Here is a 19757-nt window from a genome sequence, read left to right as displayed (position 1 = left end):
TTGCCTGGGCTGTAGTTACATGGTAAGGTTTTAAAAACTGAGCTTTAAAATGAATGAAATCAATATCCTTATTTTCCTTATTATATTGTTTTATGTACTTTAATAATGAAGGCTTATAGAGCAAGGCCACTTTTGACTCACAAAGTGCTCACCCAGACTAAAAAACAGGAGGTTTTAGTGCATATTAATAGATAGACACAGAAAGGAGGAACTTTCCATATAAGCAATGTTTGAAAGTGTGTGTGACGTCTGAAGTACAGAAATAATACCATATAAGACACATGTTGAGCTAAAAATGTTAAAGCTCTTGCAACTGGCGTTTGAGCTGTGCAGGGGTCTCTCTCTTCGGGAAGATGATTGAATAAAAAGAAATATAAATGTTTTAACACACTATGAGTCGGTTTTCTGTGTTCTATCATGGGGACAAAAGAATCGGGGTTTAATAATGTGCATTTTTGTATTCTGTTATGAAGTACCGTCTCTTTCTACCTGTAGATGAGAACAAGCGTGTCTCCCGGCTATGTGAGGTTCAGGACTGGGGTTCCTCCGTGTCAGTGTGCGGACTCGGTTTGGCCGCCTGTTCCCTCGGCCCGCTCCTCCGTGCCGTAAAACTTCAGGCCAGCCTCACCGAGCTGCGAATTTCTGAAAACAGTATGTCTGACAATCTTCTCCCTGAGCTGATTGCCACAACGCTCACCATGCCTCGTCTGCAGCTGCTGGACATTTCTGCCAACTGCATTACAGGGGACGGCCTGGAGAAGGCTGTAAATGCTTTAAAGGGACAGAGTGCACCTGCATTCCCGGTAAGGGCCTCAGCTAGCCAATACTGGCAGCTCCAGGTTTACCATCTAACCTGTATTTAACTACCTCTGGTCTTAATAACTACCTTAGATCTTAATAACAAGCTAACCTGATTCGTATCAATGATATCTGTCAGAGAGAATTGGCTCTCGTGATCATTTGCTTTTTCTGCTCGTTTCCACTCAAAGTGCCTGGAGGAGCTGGACCTCAGTATGAACCCACTGGGGGACGGCGTGTCTGAGTCTCTGTCCTGTCTGCTGTCCTGCTGCCCTGTGCTAGCCAAGCTGTCTCTGCAGGCCTGTGGCCTCACTGCTCGTTTCCTTCAGCAGCATCGACTGCTGCTAGCCAGCGTGCTCACAGGTGACTCTCTAACAAGCAGCTGACTGAAGCCTTAAGCTTCACTGAACTCCCACCCATAAGCAAAACTGCAACTAACTTTACATCTTCTGAACGTTCAGGCACAGGCCATTTGAAAGCAGTGTGCCTGTCCCACAGTCCCCTGGGCTCCACCGGCTTTGAGCTGGTGTTAAAGACTCTGCCCCTCCACTGCCTCACACACGTGGACCTGTCAGCTGTCTGCAGAGGGCCTGCTGATTACCCGGCACTGGAACACCTCGCCAAAGTCCTGTCACAGGTGTGCACGCAAAAATCATGCAATGTCATTTATTGTCGAAAGATATAACTGTGCAATCAGGTTAAGACTTTTGTGTTTTTGCAGGACGAGTGCTCTCTGACCCACCTCAGCCTGGCTGCAAATGGGCTGACAGACAGCAGCGTAGCTACCTTGGCGAGGTTTGTGTGTGAGGGCGTCATTTCTACGGCTCAGTTATTACTCATGTTATTAGGGCTTTGCCTTTGTTTAAATTGTCACCCTTTACTGGCCTGTTGGACTTTTTATTATTATTTCACAGGTGCCTCTCGTCGTGTCCCACACTGGTGAGTCTGAATCTGTCAGGAAATCCGTCTGTTACATCAGCGGGACTTCACAACATCCTGGCGTCTGTCAGAGAGGCCCGTCGACCACTGACACTTCTAAACCTCGAAGGTATGCATATGTGTGAACTTGGAGATACTTCATGGACATGGAGTTTCACACTAATTCACAATTTGGATTTCTTTGATGTTTTTATCACCTGTGCAAAGTTGTACTTGGCAACAGTTTGTTTCTTGCTATCAGTCTGTTTCCTTTTGACACATTTCTAAGTTTGAACATTTAGTATGTATGCACAGAGGTGTTACATGGTGAGTACACACACAGACATTACAATATAGAAGTGTGGCTTAAAGGTTGGAAAAAAAAAAAAGATTAGTTGTGAATTAATTTTCCACTTTATGGAGCAGAAAACATTGCTGGATGCTAGCTAATAGGCTACATTTGGATGTCAAATATTTATAGGGGGGGGGGGGGGGAATGGAAATTATGGATATGAAATAAAATGTTTCTTTGTTGCTTAACCTGCAGGTTGTCAGGTCTCTGGCCCCTGGGAGAGTCAAGACCTGGACAGTTTGTCAGAGCTGGTCCAGGATATCCGTCTTTGCTCTCAGGCCCTCAACAAGCTGGACCGACAGACCTTGAAGCAGCGATGGGACAGGACTCAGTCACACGGACACTTTCTCGACCCAAACTCCAAGTGCCTCCTCTCTGCCACCTCCACTTGAGGGTGGCAGGTGTGTTGATAATAAATAATTAATAATGAATTATTAATTTCATAATAATTCATAATAATAGTGGTCATTTTTATAAACATTTTGTTTAATGAGGCTACACCAAAAAGAAACTAGATGAAAACCAAATAAAGTGACATGGTGTCCACCAACAGTCTGATAGCTTGTGTTTTATGCATTTTTGTCTGCCTTATTTATACATGTAAAGCTCTGTATCTGTATAAAGAGTTTGTGTTAGTGTGTGAGAGGTTTTGTGTCACAATGGTCCTGTTTTGTAGGATTTGATTAAAAAAAACAAACACAAAGTAACCGACGATGCTATACGTTGACATTGTTCTTTCACTGTAAGACTCAGCAGGCTATGGTGAATAATCACAGCGATTTTCAGGTCTCTGAAGAAATCTATCTAGAATCTATGACAGTGTAAAAACACCCTGCATTTTTAAATGTGCGGCGACATTTGAATGAGGCGCATAGCAGCAGAGGGAGCCAACGCACCACAAATGGTACACAGCCACAGATGCGCTTTGTGCAATGTATTTGTGACATGCAGGAGTGTCAATGTGGATAAGTTGAAAATCAAAAGCTAAAGAGCTCATTCTTGCACTGTTTTGATCAGAACACGTGGGAATTTTCAAGTGTTGAGAATTTGTAATTATAAAGTGAATTAGGGAAAGATATTAGATACTGCCACTGGCTAGATTTCAACCCGGGTCTCTCGCTCCCAAAGCGCGTTCTCCATAATATATTTCAAGCGTTTACCACAACTGAGAGGTGAAAACTGCTGTTTCTTCGTGTTACAAAATGTTCTGTAACTCCAAAAGTACATGGGCTGTCGACATCATTCTTTCACTGTAACAATCAGCAGGCTTTAATAAATTTTTTTAAAAAAAAATCAAGGCGGTTTTCAGGTCTCTAAAGAAAAATACATCTAGAAGATATGACGAGTTGAAAACGCCTTCTTTGAGCAGTTTTGTAGGAATGGGGTCTAAAAGACACGTTGGTGGTTTGGAGGAAGTAATTATTGAAGTTAACTCAATTCAATTCAATTCAATTTTATTTATATAGCGCCAAATCACAACAAATGTCGCCTCAAGGCGCTTCATAGATACAGAGAAAAGCCCAACAATCATATGACCCCCTATGAGCAAGCACTTTGGCGACAGTGGGAAGGAAAAACTCCCTTTTAACAGGAAGAAACCTCCGGCAGAACCAGGCTCAGGGAGGGGCGGCCATCTGCTGCGACCGGTTGGGGTGAGAGAAGGAAGACAGGATAAAGACATGCTGTGGAAGAGAGACAGAGATTAATAACAGATACGATTCAATACAGAGAGGTCTGTTAATACATAGTGAGTGAGAAAGGTGACTGGAAAGGAAAAACTCAATGCATCATGGGAATCCCCCGGCAGCCTACATCTATTGCAGCATAACTAAGGGAGGATTCAGGGTCACCTGGTCCAGCCCTAACTATATGCTTTAGCAAAAAGGAAAGTTTTAAGCCTAATCTTAAAAGTAGAGATAGTGTCTGTCTCCCGAATCCAAACTGGAAGCTGGTTCCACAGAAGAGGGGCCTGAAGACTGAAGGCTCTCCCTCCCATTCTACTTTTAAATACTCTAGGAACAACAAGTAGGCCTGCAGAGCGAGAGCGAAGTGCTCTAATAGGGTGATATGGTACTACAAGGTCATTAAGATAAGATGGGGCCTGATTATTTAAGACCTTGTATGTGAGGAGCAGGATTTTGAATTCAATTCTGGATTTAACAGGAAGCCAATGAAGGGAAGCCAAAACAGGAGAAATATGCTCTCTCTTTCTAGTCCCTGTCAGTACTCTTGCTGCAGCATTTTGGATTAACTGAAGGCTTTTCAGTGAGTTTTTTGGACATCCTGATAATAATGAATTGCAGTAGTCCAGCCTGGAAGTAATAAATGCATGAACTAGTTTTTCAGCGTCACTCTGAGACAGGATATTTCTAATTTTAGAGATGTTGCGCAAATGGAAGAACGCAGTCTTACATATTTGTTTAATATGTGCGTTGAAGGACATATCCTGGTCAAAAATGACTCCAAGGTTCCTCACAGTGTTACTGGAGGCCAAGGTAATGCCATCCAGAGTAAGAATCTGGTTAGATACCAAATTTCTAAGAAAGATCAGTTGGAGAAAAAGAGTCTAACTTAACATCGATGGTACTAAAGGTAGCTGTAGATAATAATACATCTGTGGGATGATTATTGGTAATTTTTTCTCTAATGATAAAAATGTTATTTGTGAAGAAGTTCATGAAGTGTCTGTGAAGGTTCTCAGTCATCCAGGTCATCGTAGTCAAAGGAGCTTGCAAAGAAAAGCGTCTGGACTTCTTTAAGTTACTTGAAGACGTTTCACCTCTCATCCGAGAGGCTTCTTCAGTTCTCAGGTCAAATGGTGGAGAGTCCCAGATATAAACCTGGTGGGAGTGTCCCCCCACAGAGGGACAAAAGGACCCCCTGATGATCCTCTAATCGCTTGAGCCAAGGTGTGGAACTGGGTGTGGGTCCCAATCAGCCAGAGTTTCGGGTGAGTTCATTGTGAAACCTGGCCCCACCTTATCATGCAAATTCCTGAGGTCAGATGGCCCAGGGTGTGAGTGGGCGTTAAGGCGTCTGGGAAGGGATCTCAAAACTGGATTATAGATGGCAGAGAGTTGGTGTCGTAAACCACTGCCTCTGTTCAAAGATGGTCGCTCACAGTGGACATAGATGGCTTCTTTCACTCCTCTTTCAAACCATCTGTCCTCTCTGTCCAAAATGTGAACATTGGCATCCTCGAAAGAGTGTCCTTTATCCTTAAGATGCAGATGGACAGCTGAATCTTGTCCTGTGGAGGTGGCTCTTCTGTGTTGTGCCATGCGCTTGTGAAGTGGCTGTTTGGTCTCTCCAATGTAGAGGTCTGCAGGTCCTCGCTGCACTGTACAGCATACACCACATTGTTAAGTCTGTGTTTTGGCGTTTTGTCTTTCGGGTGAACCAGTTTTTGTCTGAGTGTGTTGCTGGGTCTGAAGTACACCGGGATGTCATGCTTGGAGAAAACCCTCCTGAGTTTCTCTGATACACCGGCTACATAGGGGATGACAATGTTGTTGCGTCTGTCCTTCTTATCCTCCCTCGCTGGTGTCTGATCTTCTTTTCTGTGCCTCTTTGCTGACTTTAAGAATGCCCATTTAGGATAGCCGCACGTTTTGAGTGCTTCCTTTACATGTGTGTGTTCCTTCTTTTTCTCCACCATTTGACCTTAGAACTGAAGAAGCTTCTCGGATGAGAGGTGAAACGTCTTCAAGTAACTTTAAGAAGTCCAGACGCTTTTCTTTGCAAGTTCATGAAGTCATTACTAGTTAACGCTAAAGGGATGGTTGGCTCAGTAGCGCTCTGACTTTTTGGCAGCCTGGCTACAGTGCTGAAGAGAAACCTGGGGTTGTTCTTATTTTCTTCAATCAGTGACGAATAGTAAAATGTTCTGGCTTTGCGGAGGGCTTTCTTATAAAGCAGCAAACTATTTCTCCAGGCTAAATGATGAGCCTCTAAATTTGTGACACGCCACTTCCTCTCCAGCTTACGAGTCATCTGCTTTAGGCCACGTGTTTGAGAATTATACCACGGAGTCAGGTACTTCGGATTTGAGGCCTTAGTTTTCACTGGAGCTACAGTATCCAGAGTCGTACGTAGTGAGGAGGTAAAATTTTTAACAAGACAATCGACCAATGTTGGAGTAGCGTTCAGACAGCTGCTCTGCTCTGTGTTGGTACAGGGCATTGAAGATGATAACAGTGGTTGGATTATATTCTTAAACTTAGTTACAGCGCTTTCAGAAAGACATCTACTTTGATAAAGTCTACTCTCCACTGCTGTGTAATCAATTATTGTAAATGTAAATGTTATCAGGAAATGATCAGACAGGAGAGGGTTTTCAGGAAACACTGTTAAATGTTCAGTTTCTATGCCATAAGTTAACACAAGATCTGTGATTAAAATTGTGGGTGGGTTCTTTTACATTTTGAGAGAAGCCAATTGAGTCTAATAACAGATTAAATGCCATGTTGAGGCTGTCATTTTTAGCATCTACATGGATGTTAAAATCACCCACAATAATTATTTTATCTGAGCTGAGCACTAAATCAGATAAAAAGTCTGAGAAATCAGAGAGAAACTCTGTGTAAGTCCCAGGTTGACAATATATGATAACAAGTAAGACTGGTTTCTGAGTTTCACAGCTGGGGTGGACAATGTTAAGCATCAGGCTTTCAAATGGATTAAAAGTCTGTCTTGGTCTTTCGTTAATTAATAGACTGGTGTGAAAAATTGCTGCCACACCGCCCCCTCGGCCTGTGCTTCGAGATTTCTGGTAGTTAGAATGACTCGGGGGTGACACAGTCACAATGGAGATGGGTTTTTGGGGGGTGTTATGGAAATTTTAACAATAACCTGCAACACACCCAGTGAGCTTGATTTGAAGTGGGTTTAATAAACACATTGCAATGTGGAGATAGCATCCCAGTGAAACACCAGGACCATCTCTGCCTTGTGGCCACCGCCCTTACATCTTATATACAGACACTCAGACAAAGAACATTCCCCAAACTCTTACATGTTGGCCCCTCTAACGGGGGGGGGGGGGGGGGGGGGGGGGCTATACCTTCTCCCGCACAGAGAGAATTATGACCTTGTTTTCTGCTTAGCCTTCACCTAAGGATTTACATCCCTGATAAGCAGAAGGAGTCTCACTATCTGTTTAATGTCTCCCATTACAATGGCCTCACTGTGTTAACTTTCCACATGCATGTAAAGGAGTGGCAGGAGTGCTCTTACTATGGTAAAGTGAGAAAGTGATATTACTATAACTAATGTGATATAATTAAATATGTGATTAATGCATGAGAAAAGAAATCTGCCACCACATTCCACCCTTTGTGATACCACAATTAAGAATCACATAAAAACATGGGGATTTCTTTTCTAACTACTGAACATAACATCAGCACAATTACGTACTCAAAGAAATTCCATAATGTGCATCCTCCCTATAATCAGTAGGAAAAAAAAAACACAAATTCACACTTTATGGTCATCTTCTCTCCATCTGAGTCTCCACCCTTTGTTTGAAGGATGGCAGTTATAAAAGAAAACACAATATGAGATCATATACAGAAATGAAACAGCCTCCGTTGTTCATCTGCAGAAGAAAACTTTAACCTTAGTTACATCAAGCTGCTCTTTCATAAGAACCCGTTGTTTAGATAAGGAAGTCTTTCAGTGTATGATATATTTTTCCCAATTTATCATTAAATCCATCAACCCATGTTTCCCAATTTATTAATGGTTTCTGTAAAAGACCCTCATCCCCAGTGTTATTAGGGATTGAGGCGCACATGCCTCACCAAATATCACACACACTCCTTTGTGGCATTTGCTTTGCCCTGTCCAGATGTTTGCCATAAAGGACAGTGACTATATCTGTACCTAAGTGAATACCACAAACATAAACTAACTTCAATGTTAGTGCTTCCCAAAGTCTGGGGTAACACCCAGAAGTAGCCATGAATTTCCACACAGCCAACATAAATCAAACACTTCTGAGCTAAATTTACAACAGAGAGATCAATCTTTCCCCTCTCTGTCTATGCAGTGTGCTGTACTCTTTACTACTGTAGACCCATTTAAACAGTGTAAACCCTCTCAAAGGCATTTACAATTATCTTTACTGTCCCCACATCAGTGATTGGAGAAACCAAAACAACCACATTTAACTCTAGAAGAACAACCTCATTCTTTAGGTGCTTCCAGCATCAAAATCAATCATTGAAATGTGATGAACCCAAAATCCTACTTTAGGGTGTCAAACAACATGTCAAAGTTAAGTACACATGTCAAAAGAACTCACAACTGTTGTTACTATGTTTACTCAGAGAGTGAGGACCTTATGCACTTACGCATCAGGAACTGACATGCTAGAAAATCAGTCTAGCTACCCTACAAAATATACACAAGTAATTATTAGTTAGGTTGCTGTAAAACTTGCATGCTATAACTACTCCAGTCACTTCTACTCAGGCTCAGGACTCTAACAGAGTTTGTGATGTTCAGAGAATCATGTAAATGCATATCAGTTATAAGATGATTAGAAATGTCACACCAACGACCCCCTTAACTCAAAGACACACGGAACTACTTCAGGCACAACTGCCTGATTGTTTAATAAGGTGTCATCTGCATTCATGATCCCTCTTGGGTGACACAGAGTCTGCTCTGCAGTCGCTGAGTTGGAGCTTGGCACGCTGTTGTTGGAGGAGGGCGCTCTTTTCACCCCTCACCCTCTCGTTCCAGTGCAGCTTTATGGTTATTGCTGTGGTTCTGGAATCTTCTCATGATGACTAGTAGGGCCCCAAACCGCACGACCTTTGACCTCAACCACTGCCTGGGCTGTCAGCTCTGCTATGAATGGTCCCTGCTTCTCGCTGGGTCTCTGAAGACTTCTGATCAGCACCCAGTCTCAGTCAGGAGATTCCACCCTTAGGGTGATTTCTTCCAGCAATACTCTGGCCACTGCACCTGTATCTCCCTACTAGAAGGAAAAACTTCTAACCATTTGGAAAACATATCAACCAACATCAATCCACATTTTTCCTTTCAGTTTAGTCAACTTCACTTATAGGTTTTCAAACCCTCATCTGAACATGGGTGTACCACGTGTAGAGGTTTAATACCTTTAATACCATAACATGTTAATCCTACAAGTCACAGTAAGAAGCCATGGAGAAAATCGTCATGAAAAACTCATGGAAAACACAGAAACCATTGTTTCATGTTACATTGTTTCATGTTAAACCTGGAATCCCTCCTCTTGACGCATGGACACTCCCATGAGTCAACTCATCAGAACTAGGCACCTTTCTTAAAGAAAAAGGTTAGTTAGATCATTACCAATGCAACGTTAGGGCGTCTCCTCCGGAGTAGCTGTGTAACCCTGCAATAAAAGATGTCAGTGTATTTTGCATATTAAGTTTGCTTAACACCTGGCTCCGCCAGGAGCCTGCATACACGCCATCATTGCCTGGAAAACAAGATCTGGAAGGTAAATCAAACTTCACACTTGCAAACAATTGTAGATCATAAGAGTAATGAAGTATTCAGCATCAAAGACAAGTATCCTGTGCAGGTTTTCTTAAACCATTAAACCACAATTATTGCCATAATTCGCCCCAGACATGGATCATCCCATGTGTTTATTCAACATTACTGTAACCAGTGACTTTCCTTAAGCAATGTCACTCACACTTTTCATCACTGTGAGCTCAACAGTAATCAGATAATGAGCCAAACACTACAAATGTCACACAATCACTGCACTTCTACTCTAACATCACTTGTCTGTCTGTGCTGAATCCTTCACAAGCACTCTTAGAGAGAAACAAACATTAGCAAAACATATGAAGCATCCTGGAGGTCAGTCCTGGATCAGCAGATTCCAGAGGTGCTGCAAAAAGTTCATAAAGTTAGCACTCTGCTGCAAAAGAAGTAATACTGGTTTCAAACACAGTGTGTTTCACATTGTATTCACATTTTCTCCAACATTTTCTCAACAACATAGTGTAATTGCATAACCAAAATATAACCTGTAATCACAGTAATCCTGTGAAAAAAAATTAACCTGTTGTATGTCCTATAAATGACAGAATCAGATCACATGATTAACCCTCTGCTGTAGAAAAGAGAATGTAAATGTTAGCGCTGCGCAGGTGTATACACACTTTCTCAAAGTGACCTCTGCATTTGGCAATACTAGGTCATAAATAATACTCCGCTGGTAAATTCACAGACACAGAAAGTGGCATTTAAAAGGTTAAATCAGCACGCAACCTAGGATGTTGCTGTCATCTTTCCACTGCTTTAAAAACAGAGAAACACACATAGATACATCCACCCTGTCATCATGTGGAGGTGCAACCTCACTACTTTTAGCATTTATCCACCTTAATTAAAATCTATGGTCAGAGCTTTGTGACTTTTTTTTTCTTTTTTAAAAAATTTGTAATAACTTCCTGCACACGTCAGGCCCAATTCATGCATTCAACGGACCCGTCTGTGTTTTGATTAAAATTTTGTTTCCTAATGAAGTCAGCAGTGGGTGGGTGAAAGCCGTTAATCAGAACATAGCTTAACTGCTGCTGATGTGGGCCAGCCTTCTCTACACACTCTTCAAGGCCGCTATGTTTTCTGCCAACTTCTAACATTTGACATTTTCCAACAATACAGAGTGTTACTATAACCAACAAGCAGCCAGTAAAAACAGTTTCTTTCACACAAAATCAGTAAAACAGAAAAGTAGCAGCTAAAGGGTCAAGTCTACCCACACTCATGTAAACATACAGTCTCTCCTCCTCTGGTCTCTGTCATCCTTCTGCTTCTGCAAAAACAAGCAAACAAACACACACACATCCACCCTTTTTTCACTGTTTGGGTGGATTAGGCATTAGAAGCGACTAATCCTAAAATAGTTACCGTCTTCTCAATTTCAAGTCAGTCACATTTAGTCCACATCAGTCCAGCCACATTCCTCTGCATTTGCATTTATACCAATCACATGCATTCATCTAGTCACATGCATTCATAACGATCATTGCTGATAGTGGAAAACCGCGCACAAATTTAAATATCCACTGACAGGAATATTTCGTCATTCCAAAAACAAAAACAATTCTCATTGCTTTTGAAATGGATTGAATCGCTACAATCCTTTTAAACACAGGATTTCCCATCTAATATGGTCAGCGTCCTATGTAGGAGAATTTTCTCAGAAGCCAATTGTAATATAGAGAAGCTCATCTTGTATTTGCTCTCAATTAAAGTATTTTATAGTGCTTTTGCTCCCAATCTTGCAGGCCTGCTTTTAAATCATCAACACACAAAATATCACCCCCAGAGGGACGATACTTTTTTCCTAAGTGCACTGTTACAAAAAAACCCCAACAACCCCAAAACACATATTAGGCCCGGTTCCGGGCATGTCTAAGTGTAAAAAAACAAAACAAACTGTCTTTCTCTTAGAAAAAGAAAAACAACCCAAACCTAACTGGCAGAATCAGCCTGGTACTAAAACAAAACCCCCAAAATCTACCGGAAAAATCACAGGAAAAGTTTTGCCTTCAGGTGAAATAACAGGCTGTAGGGGTTGGAACCTGCCATGCAGTGCTGCAGTCACTGCTTCTGGCTTTAATTAACAACTGATGCTTACATGGTCTGAAATCAGGCTTAAGAGTCACTACCTTTGTTAATTTTCCCCACATCATATTTACTGGTTGCCCACAAGTGCTCCAGAATATCAAACAATTCTGGAAAGTCTGGTGCCAACCAACATAGTTCCACCTGCTAAATACACAGCTAAACTTGCTCCCTTTTTTATTAGCAGCTGCACAGTTCACACAACACTAATGATCACCATTAAAAGCTTCCTAAACACTTCATATCAATGTTTTATCACTGGAATGTGAACTTCTTCCCCAGTTCTGTGCTTTTTTTTTTTTAAACTTGTTTTTCATTTTCACAGACCCAATCATTTCATTTAACTTTTCTTCCCCTTTTTTTCCCTCCCCAAACATAAAACATGTAACATGCTGTCAGGTATTTCACAAAACAAGTTTGGTCTCATGTAATCAGAGTGTGTATCTGGGTGCAAGCTTCACCCATACATCAGAAACAGGAAACTCATTTCAACCCTCTGCTACATCTTATTCACTTGTTTTATAATCCAATATCTTTCCCTGATCTAGTAACAATCAACTAATTTGCATATCAGCTATTAACCCACCAAGTTGACAGGACAACAGAAATGCATGTTCATTATCACAAGAGAGAATTCCCTTCATAGAGTAAATTACTTGTGCTGCACCAATCAAGCAGAAAGTATTTCACAATTTACTATAATAACAACTAAATTTATTGTCTGATCACTGGTTGGTCAAACCAGAATCTCTTTTTTTTCCCTTCACAAAAGTTAAACTCTTGTCCTGCAACCTAGAGAGTTAGTTGGCAGCAGTGGATACACTCAGCGTTTGATAACAAGTGTCTGTGAAATTTGCACAATTTTAACACTGACGACAGATAACAAGCTGATCTTCATTGCATGTGTGTGCGTTAGTAGGCAGGTTTAATGGATGTGTGTGCAGTGGAGCTGCAGATTCAGCAGGGCATGTCCTTAAAGCTGCCTTTCCTTCACATTTATCTCTGTTTATGTGTGTGTTTTAGTTTTACCTTTGTTGCTATCCTACGGACTCTTTATCAACCTCCACAGGGGGTAGCAGGAGGAGAGAAGCTGCAGAGAGGCGTGTAAGACTGCAACTCCGCTTCCTGGTCCCAACTCTGGATAGTCAGTTGGTTTTAGTTTTTTAAATACTGAATTGCTTATACTTTTGACTCAGATTTCAAACACAGAAAAAAAATAAACAACAACATAGTATATGAACTGCAATAAGTAATAATATTAGTAATTAACTAATAATATATTCTATCATTACTAACTTAAATACAAACTAGTATTTCAGTTTAACAAAAGCTAAACAAACACCTGATAAAAAAAGACTGAAGAGAATTATCAACAATTATGAACAATAAAAAAATTGAAACAGTTAGGTCCATAAATATTGAGACAACGACACAATCGTTATTATGTTCTACACCACCACAGTGTCTTGTAAGTCAAACAATCAAGATGTGATTTAAGTACAGACTTCCAGTTTTAATTCAGCAACATTAACAACAGTTTGGTTAAATATAAAGACTGTTTTAGCGCCTCATGTCCATGAGGCTAGACCCACAAAATCAGCACCACCTTAAGTGGTTGCTGGTTTGTGGGTCTTTCTGCTTTGAGTTTTGTATTTAATAACTGAAAAGCATGCTTGGATTGACAGGAGGTGACTAAACTGACCATTGAAGGGCATCCCATTTTTATGCCTTCGTTTTTGGTGGGGTTTTTTTTTTACAGTGCGCTCTGGATCATTATCTATTTGTATTGTGAAATTCCTTAGTTTTCACAATATGTATATTTTTCCAATCCTAAAGTTCTTACTCGCTCTGTCTCTGTTAGATTCATTTTGGATTTCTAGCCCAATGGTGAATCAATGATGTGAATCAACACATCACGGGACCTCATACTGACTTGATTGATTGATTTAAGTCAACAGCTACCTGACTAAAGAGCCTTTATTTTGCTTAATTTGTCTTGGAATAACAATGGACAGACCTCTCGTGTTTGAAGCTGCTTCTCAGTTAAATGTGGAGTAAAATGAGCCTCCGAAAATGATGGGCTTTCTTGATTGTTGATGTTGATATACAAAAGCAAAATTACAAAAATTGTGTTATCATCCAAATATTAATGGACTAAACTCTTAAATAACTTGCCATAAACTTTTAAGCATGTGTTTATGAGTTCATACCCCTCACTGGAGTCTGGGTCAGTGACGTTCCGCATTTGACTCTGCAGCAACATGGAGCAGATGTTATATTGGCTCTCCAACAGCAGAAAGGAGTCCAGATTACAGCAGAGCATGTTAAGTAGTCTGCAGCAACACACACAAACAAAACAGAGACATCAAAATACAGAGAGGCCTGGCAGTCTGAGATATTGTAACAGAACCGCAGCACAGAGAAAAACAAACAGTATATTTCTACCACACTATACAGCAGGGTAATTTTTCCGCCATCAGCTTGCTGTAGCCAATTGTAAGCTTTGTTAAGTAGCAACCCTTAGGAAAGGTTTCATGGTTGATTTTCAGTTGCTGGTAATGAAGCCAGACTCATGCAGGCTGCTCAAATCCAGGAGCTTTTTGAGAAAGTAAAGAAGCAGAAGCCAATGAAAACTCTGTGTTTGAGGCCAAGGTTCATCGCCAGTAGAGAAAATAAGAAAAAAACAATACCAATACCAAATTCCCCTCCTTCACCACTTTATCCCTTCAGTACCAAAGCTGATTTTGTATTATACTGGATTTAAGATCATATTAGTTTTCCCATATGTACATCAAGGATACGCACCAATAATCATAACAATCTAGTTAATGTTTACTGTCTACCTGCTCTCTAGACTATACCTCTGCAATTAATTCTGCCAAAATTGGTCCCTCATATTAAATTTCCCGCTAATTGTTTTTTTTCAAAATGAGATTTTCCATGCTTTATACCTGAGTAGCGAACTGAAATGCTTAAGCATACTGGCACAACTGAGAGGACTACACTACAAAGAGACTTCACAAGATGGTATAACAGGCAGAAAGCCAGAGGATGCCAAAAACCGTAACACGGTATAATGAGGTGAAGTGCCAGAGAGGATGCCGTTTTCGCTGCCAACAGTGAATGCCCTTTAAGATCTTAATCATATATAAAATAACAACGTCTCAGAGCTTCATTTTTATGTTAGGGTTAGGGTTTAGGGTTAGGGTCTCAAATAAGAAGAGCGCTAATCCTCTGTCTGTGACGACGTGAAAGCAGTTCAGGGGGCCGACCGTGCAGACGGCAACGGCGGCGACCCAGGTGACGGGGGTCCGGAGGCCGACCGTGCGGAAGGCAACGGCGGCGACTCAGACGAAGGGGGTCCGGGGGCCGGCCGCGAGGAAGGCCACGGCGGCGACGTGGAAGCAGTTCAAGGGGCCGACCGTGCAGACGGCAACGGCGGCAACCCAGGCGACGGGGGTCCGGAGGCCGACCGTGCGGAAGGCAACGGCGGCGACTCAGACGAAGGGGGTCCGGGGGCCGGCCGCGAGGAAGGCCACGGCAGCGACGTGGAAGCAGTTCAAGGGGCCGACCGTGCGGACGGCAACGGCGGCGACCCAGGTGATGGGGGTCCGGAGGCCGGCCGCGCGGAAGGCAGCGGCGCCGACGTGGACGCGGTTCAGGGGGCCGACCGTGCGGAAGGCAACAGTGGCGACTCAGGCAAAGGGAGTCTGGGGGCCGCTTAAGACGGCGAAGGGGCCTGGCCAATGGCCAGGAAAGTGGCCGGTTAGCTGCAGCCCCAGAAGAGGCCGGACCAGACGAGGGCGAAGACTCGGAGGCGGGACCAGACGAGGGCGAAGACTCGGAGGCGGGACCAGACGAGGGCGAAGACTCGGAGGCTGCAGCTGGCGAGGGCGCCAAGGCTGCAGCTGGCGAGGGCGCCAAGGCTGCAGCTGGCGAGGGCAGGCGGCGTGGATGCCGAGGCGGCAGGCGGCGTGGATGCCGAGGCGGCAGGCGGCGTGGATGCCGAGGCGGCAGGCGGCGTGGATGCCGAGGCGGCAGGCGGCGTGGAAGCCGGGGGCGGCGTGGAAGCCGGGGGCGGAAGCGCTGCAGGTGGCGGCGTGGGAGCCGGAGGCGGAAGCGCTGCAGGCGCGTGGGAGCCGGAGGTGGCGTGGAAGCCGGAGGCGGAAGCGCTGCAGGCGGCGGCGTGGAAGCCGGAGGCGTGGAAGCCGGAGGCGGAAGCGCTGCAGGCGGCGGCGTGGGAGCCGGATGCGGCGTGGGAGCCGGAGGCGGCGTGGAAGCCGGAGGCGGAAGCGCTGCAGGCGGCGGCGTGGGAGCCGGAGGCGGCGTGGCAGGCTGGACGGGTCCCTCGGACCCTCCAGCGGAGACAGGAGAGGGCGAAGACTCGGAGGCGGGACCAGACGAGGGCGAAGACTCGGAGGCGGGACCAGACGAGGGCGAAGACTCGGAGGCCGGACCAGACGAGGGCGAAGACTCGGAGGCTGCAGCTGGCGAGGGCGCCAAGGCTGCAGCTGGCGAGGGCGCCAAGGCTGCAGCTGGCGAGGGCGCCAAGGCTGCAGCTGGCGAGGGCAGGCGGCGTGGATGCCGGGGGCGGCGTGGAAGCCGGGGGCGGCGTGGAAGCCGGGGGCGGCGTGGAAGCCGGCGGCGGAAGCGCTGCAGGTGGCGGCGTGGGAGCCGGAGGCGGAAGCGCTGCAGGCGGCGGCGTGGGAGCCGGAGGTGGCGTGGAAGCCGGAGGCGGAAGCGCTGCAGGCGGCGGCGTGGAAGCCGGAGGCGTGGAAGCCGGAGGCGTGGAAGCCGGAGGCGGAAGCGCTGCAGGCGGCGGCGTGGGAGCCGGAGGCGGCGTGGAAGCCGGAGGCGGAAGCGCTGCAGGCGGCGGCGTGGGAGCCGGAGGCGGCGTGGAAGCCGGAGGCGGCGTGGAAGCCGGAGGCGGCGTGGCAGGCTGGACGGGTCCCTCGGACCCTCCAGCGGAGACAGGAGACAAAGGCCGGAGCGGTCCCTCGGACCCTCCAGCTGAAGCCATCACTAAGCCAGCAGTCATGGAGGCTACTAGCTGACACAAAGGCGACTGGCTCTGCCCAGGCAACGCTGACACGGCACAGTTCTCAGGTGGCTGCTCAAACCTCAGGGGTCCAGAATCAGCTGGGAACTGAGACCTAGCCTCTGGGGAAGCCCTGGAGCGGCAAACTGTGCCAATGGCAGCTAAACCATGAAAAGCACCCTGAGTGGTAATAAGACTTTCTCCCTGCATGGAGTGAACGAGTGACACTGGAGGCGCAGGGGCCTGAGCTACGGGTGACACTGGAGGCGCAGGGGCCTGAGCTACGGGTGACACTGGAGGCGCAGGGGCCTGAGCTACGGGTGACACTGGAGGCGCAGGGGCCTGAGCTACGGGTGACACTGGAGGCGCAGGGGCCTGAGCTACGGGTGACACTGGAGGCGCAGGGGCCTGAGCTACGGGTGACACTGGAGGCGCAGGGGCCTGAGCTACGGGTGACACTGGAGGCAGCGGTGACAGTGGAGCTACGGGTAGCGGGGGCACTGGAGCTGCGGGTGACGCCGGAGGCGCTGGAGCGCGAGCTGACAGTGACTGCGGAGACTGAGCTGACAGTGACTGCGGAGACTGAGCTGACAGTGACTGCGGAGACTGAGCTGACAGTGACTGCGGAGACTGAGCTGACAGTGGCTGCGGAGACTGAGCTGACAGTGGCTGCGGAGACTGAGCTGACAGTGGCTGCGGAGACTGAGCTGACAGTGGCTGCGGAGACTGAGCTGACAGTGGCTGCGGAGACTGAGCTGACAGTGGCTGCGGAGACTGAGCTGACAGTGGCTGCGGAGACTGAGCTGACAGTGGCTGCGGAGACTGAGCTGACAGTGGCTGCGGAGACTGAGCTGACAGTGACTGCGGAGACTGAGCTGACAGTGGCTGCTGGGCGGCTAACTGAGCTGACAGTGGCTGCTGCTGAGCAGCTAATAAGCTGTTGACATTACTATCAGCCACACAAAACATAGTCCCAGAAAAAACAGTTTCACAGTCCAACACAGAAAAGGAGTCCTCACTCACCACAGCCGGCGATTTAGAAGTCCGAACGTCCGGCTGTGGGGTGGTGCGCCGGCGGCGCGATCGCCGTTTCTTCCCCGCAGACGGCTCCGACGGGCCGGGCAGAACCACATCCGGCGGGTCGGGCAGCGAGACAGTAGTGGCGGAGAGAAGGTGTGGTGTGAGGCGGAGAAAGGCCTGCATGGTCGGGGAAAGTGAGTCCAATAGCCATGGTCGGAAAAGAGCCGTTGTAGCCGATTTTCCGCTGCGTGCCGAAGCTCTTCCGGGGGGTGTTCCAGCCAAAGGCCGAGAAGATTCTCCACTGTGAAAATGATGTCGTCCTTTAGCTCCTCGGACGGATCGAGTGCCGCAGGGTCCATGTTGGCTGGTTCGTACTGTCACGGTCTGCCGGGGCAAGCCGTGTGGTGATTATTTAGGACCTGGAAGCGGCAGCTCAGGTGCAGATGAGTATTTATTTACAAAAGGGAAATACAACAGCAATGGCGCGGGTGAAGCTGTAACAGAAAACCTTAACTGGGCAAACTAACAAAACAAACCAGAAACGTGGAAGCAGGGAAGTCCGGGGAAAAACACACAGAGAGACGGATGGAGAGACGCAGGGAGACCGAGGGGAAACAACACAGACGAACCAGCGACGACTAAGACAGAAGACACGACTTAAAAACACTCAGAGAACACAGGGAGATTACACACAGGTGGGGGACACAGCTGGGAGTGATAAACGTGACGAGACTAGGGAGGCAAACTGAAAACACTCACATAAGACGCAGACCTTCACAATAAAACAGGAAACACACACACGCAAAGACACAGACTAGGAAACGTGGACTTAACACAGGAATAGATGGCAGAACAGAATACACTAAACAGGAGGAACAGAACCAAAATCACTAATAGAAAACACAAAACGCTGCGTCAAAAGGACCCAGGATCATGACAGTCTGTGTTTGCAATACGAGCCAGAATATCTGCAATGAGACTCAGGGTTGCTGCAGGAGACTTTAACTCAGCCTGCAAAGCACAGAAAATAAACACACAAAATTACCAACTGCTTCAGGAAAATTGGCACCTGCACAGATACTCAACATTGAAATAACACTTATCTCTCACAATAATGGAACTGAAGAAAAAACTACTACATTTCATAACCAAAGCCTCTGTAATTCCATTTTCTGGAAGGCTGAACGATGACAAGTCCTTACGCAGAGGACAGCTATGTTACTCTTAAGATGAGGAGTCTACATTTGAAAATTGTATGTTTTGATGAATTTTTAAAAATTATTGCACTAAAAATGTAAAAGGAAAGTAGTTTACATGCCGTCTAAGCATCGGCACCGTTTCAAAAGTACCGGTTAGGTACTGGTATTGGATAAAACCTAAACGATACCCATCCCTATTTAGCAAACATGTGCTGGGCCTGACTGTTGTGTGTGTGATGTGATCAGTATGCTGCTGATTTGCATAAGCAAAAATGATGTAAATAGAAAACACTGCTCCTAATGAATAAAAAACAGGAAATACAAGAAACGAATAGTTATGTCTATAACTTCTGTTCCCTGAAGTAGAGGAACAAGGTACAACACATAAGTATGGGATATCACGCCCTCGCGTGTCCTGGCTGAAGAAACCTTTATTCACACCTTTAAGGCAGATGACGTGTGATGACATGCGCACGGCCCCGCCTGCACATATAGCCGCTGTCATCACAGTCATCCCTCAGTTCGATAGCAGCTCTTCACCGAGCCAAACTGCTCAGTGGGGCCACCTTGTGTTGTACCTCGTTCCTCTCCTTCAGGGAACAGAAGTTATAGACATAACTATTTGTTCCCTTTCAGTCGATTCACTCGGTACAACACATAAGTATGGGACATATATACACGCCCCGCAGAGCAGCCACAGAACCGGAATCGGACCACCACATCGTTAGTGAGTGGTAGACCCAGCAGAAAGGACAGCATGAGCCACCGAAGGGGCTGTAACGTCCAA

General features: G+C 45.7%; 1 protein-coding gene across 1 annotated transcript; it reads left to right on the top strand.

The window, feature by feature from the left end:
- Positions 1–467: 467 nt before the first annotated feature.
- On the top strand, positions 468–2760 carry LOC148097203 (tonsoku-like protein). Its single transcript, XM_087832996.1, has 6 exons — positions 468–803; positions 990–1161; positions 1260–1435; positions 1520–1593; positions 1713–1846; positions 2264–2760. The coding sequence occupies exons 1-6, from the start codon at positions 468–470 to the stop codon at positions 2458–2460; spliced, it is 1089 nt and encodes a 362-aa protein (XP_087689122.1). The 3' UTR covers positions 2461–2760.
- The last annotated feature ends 16997 nt before the right edge of the window (positions 2761–19757 follow it).

The sequence above is a fragment of the Neolamprologus brichardi genome, chromosome 19 (genome assembly GCF_056152115.1).
Source record: "Neolamprologus brichardi isolate AB-2024 chromosome 19, ASM5615211v1, whole genome shotgun sequence".
NCBI lineage: Eukaryota > Metazoa > Chordata > Actinopteri > Cichliformes > Cichlidae > Neolamprologus > Neolamprologus brichardi.
This window is presented reverse-complemented; position numbering and strand designations above follow the sequence as displayed.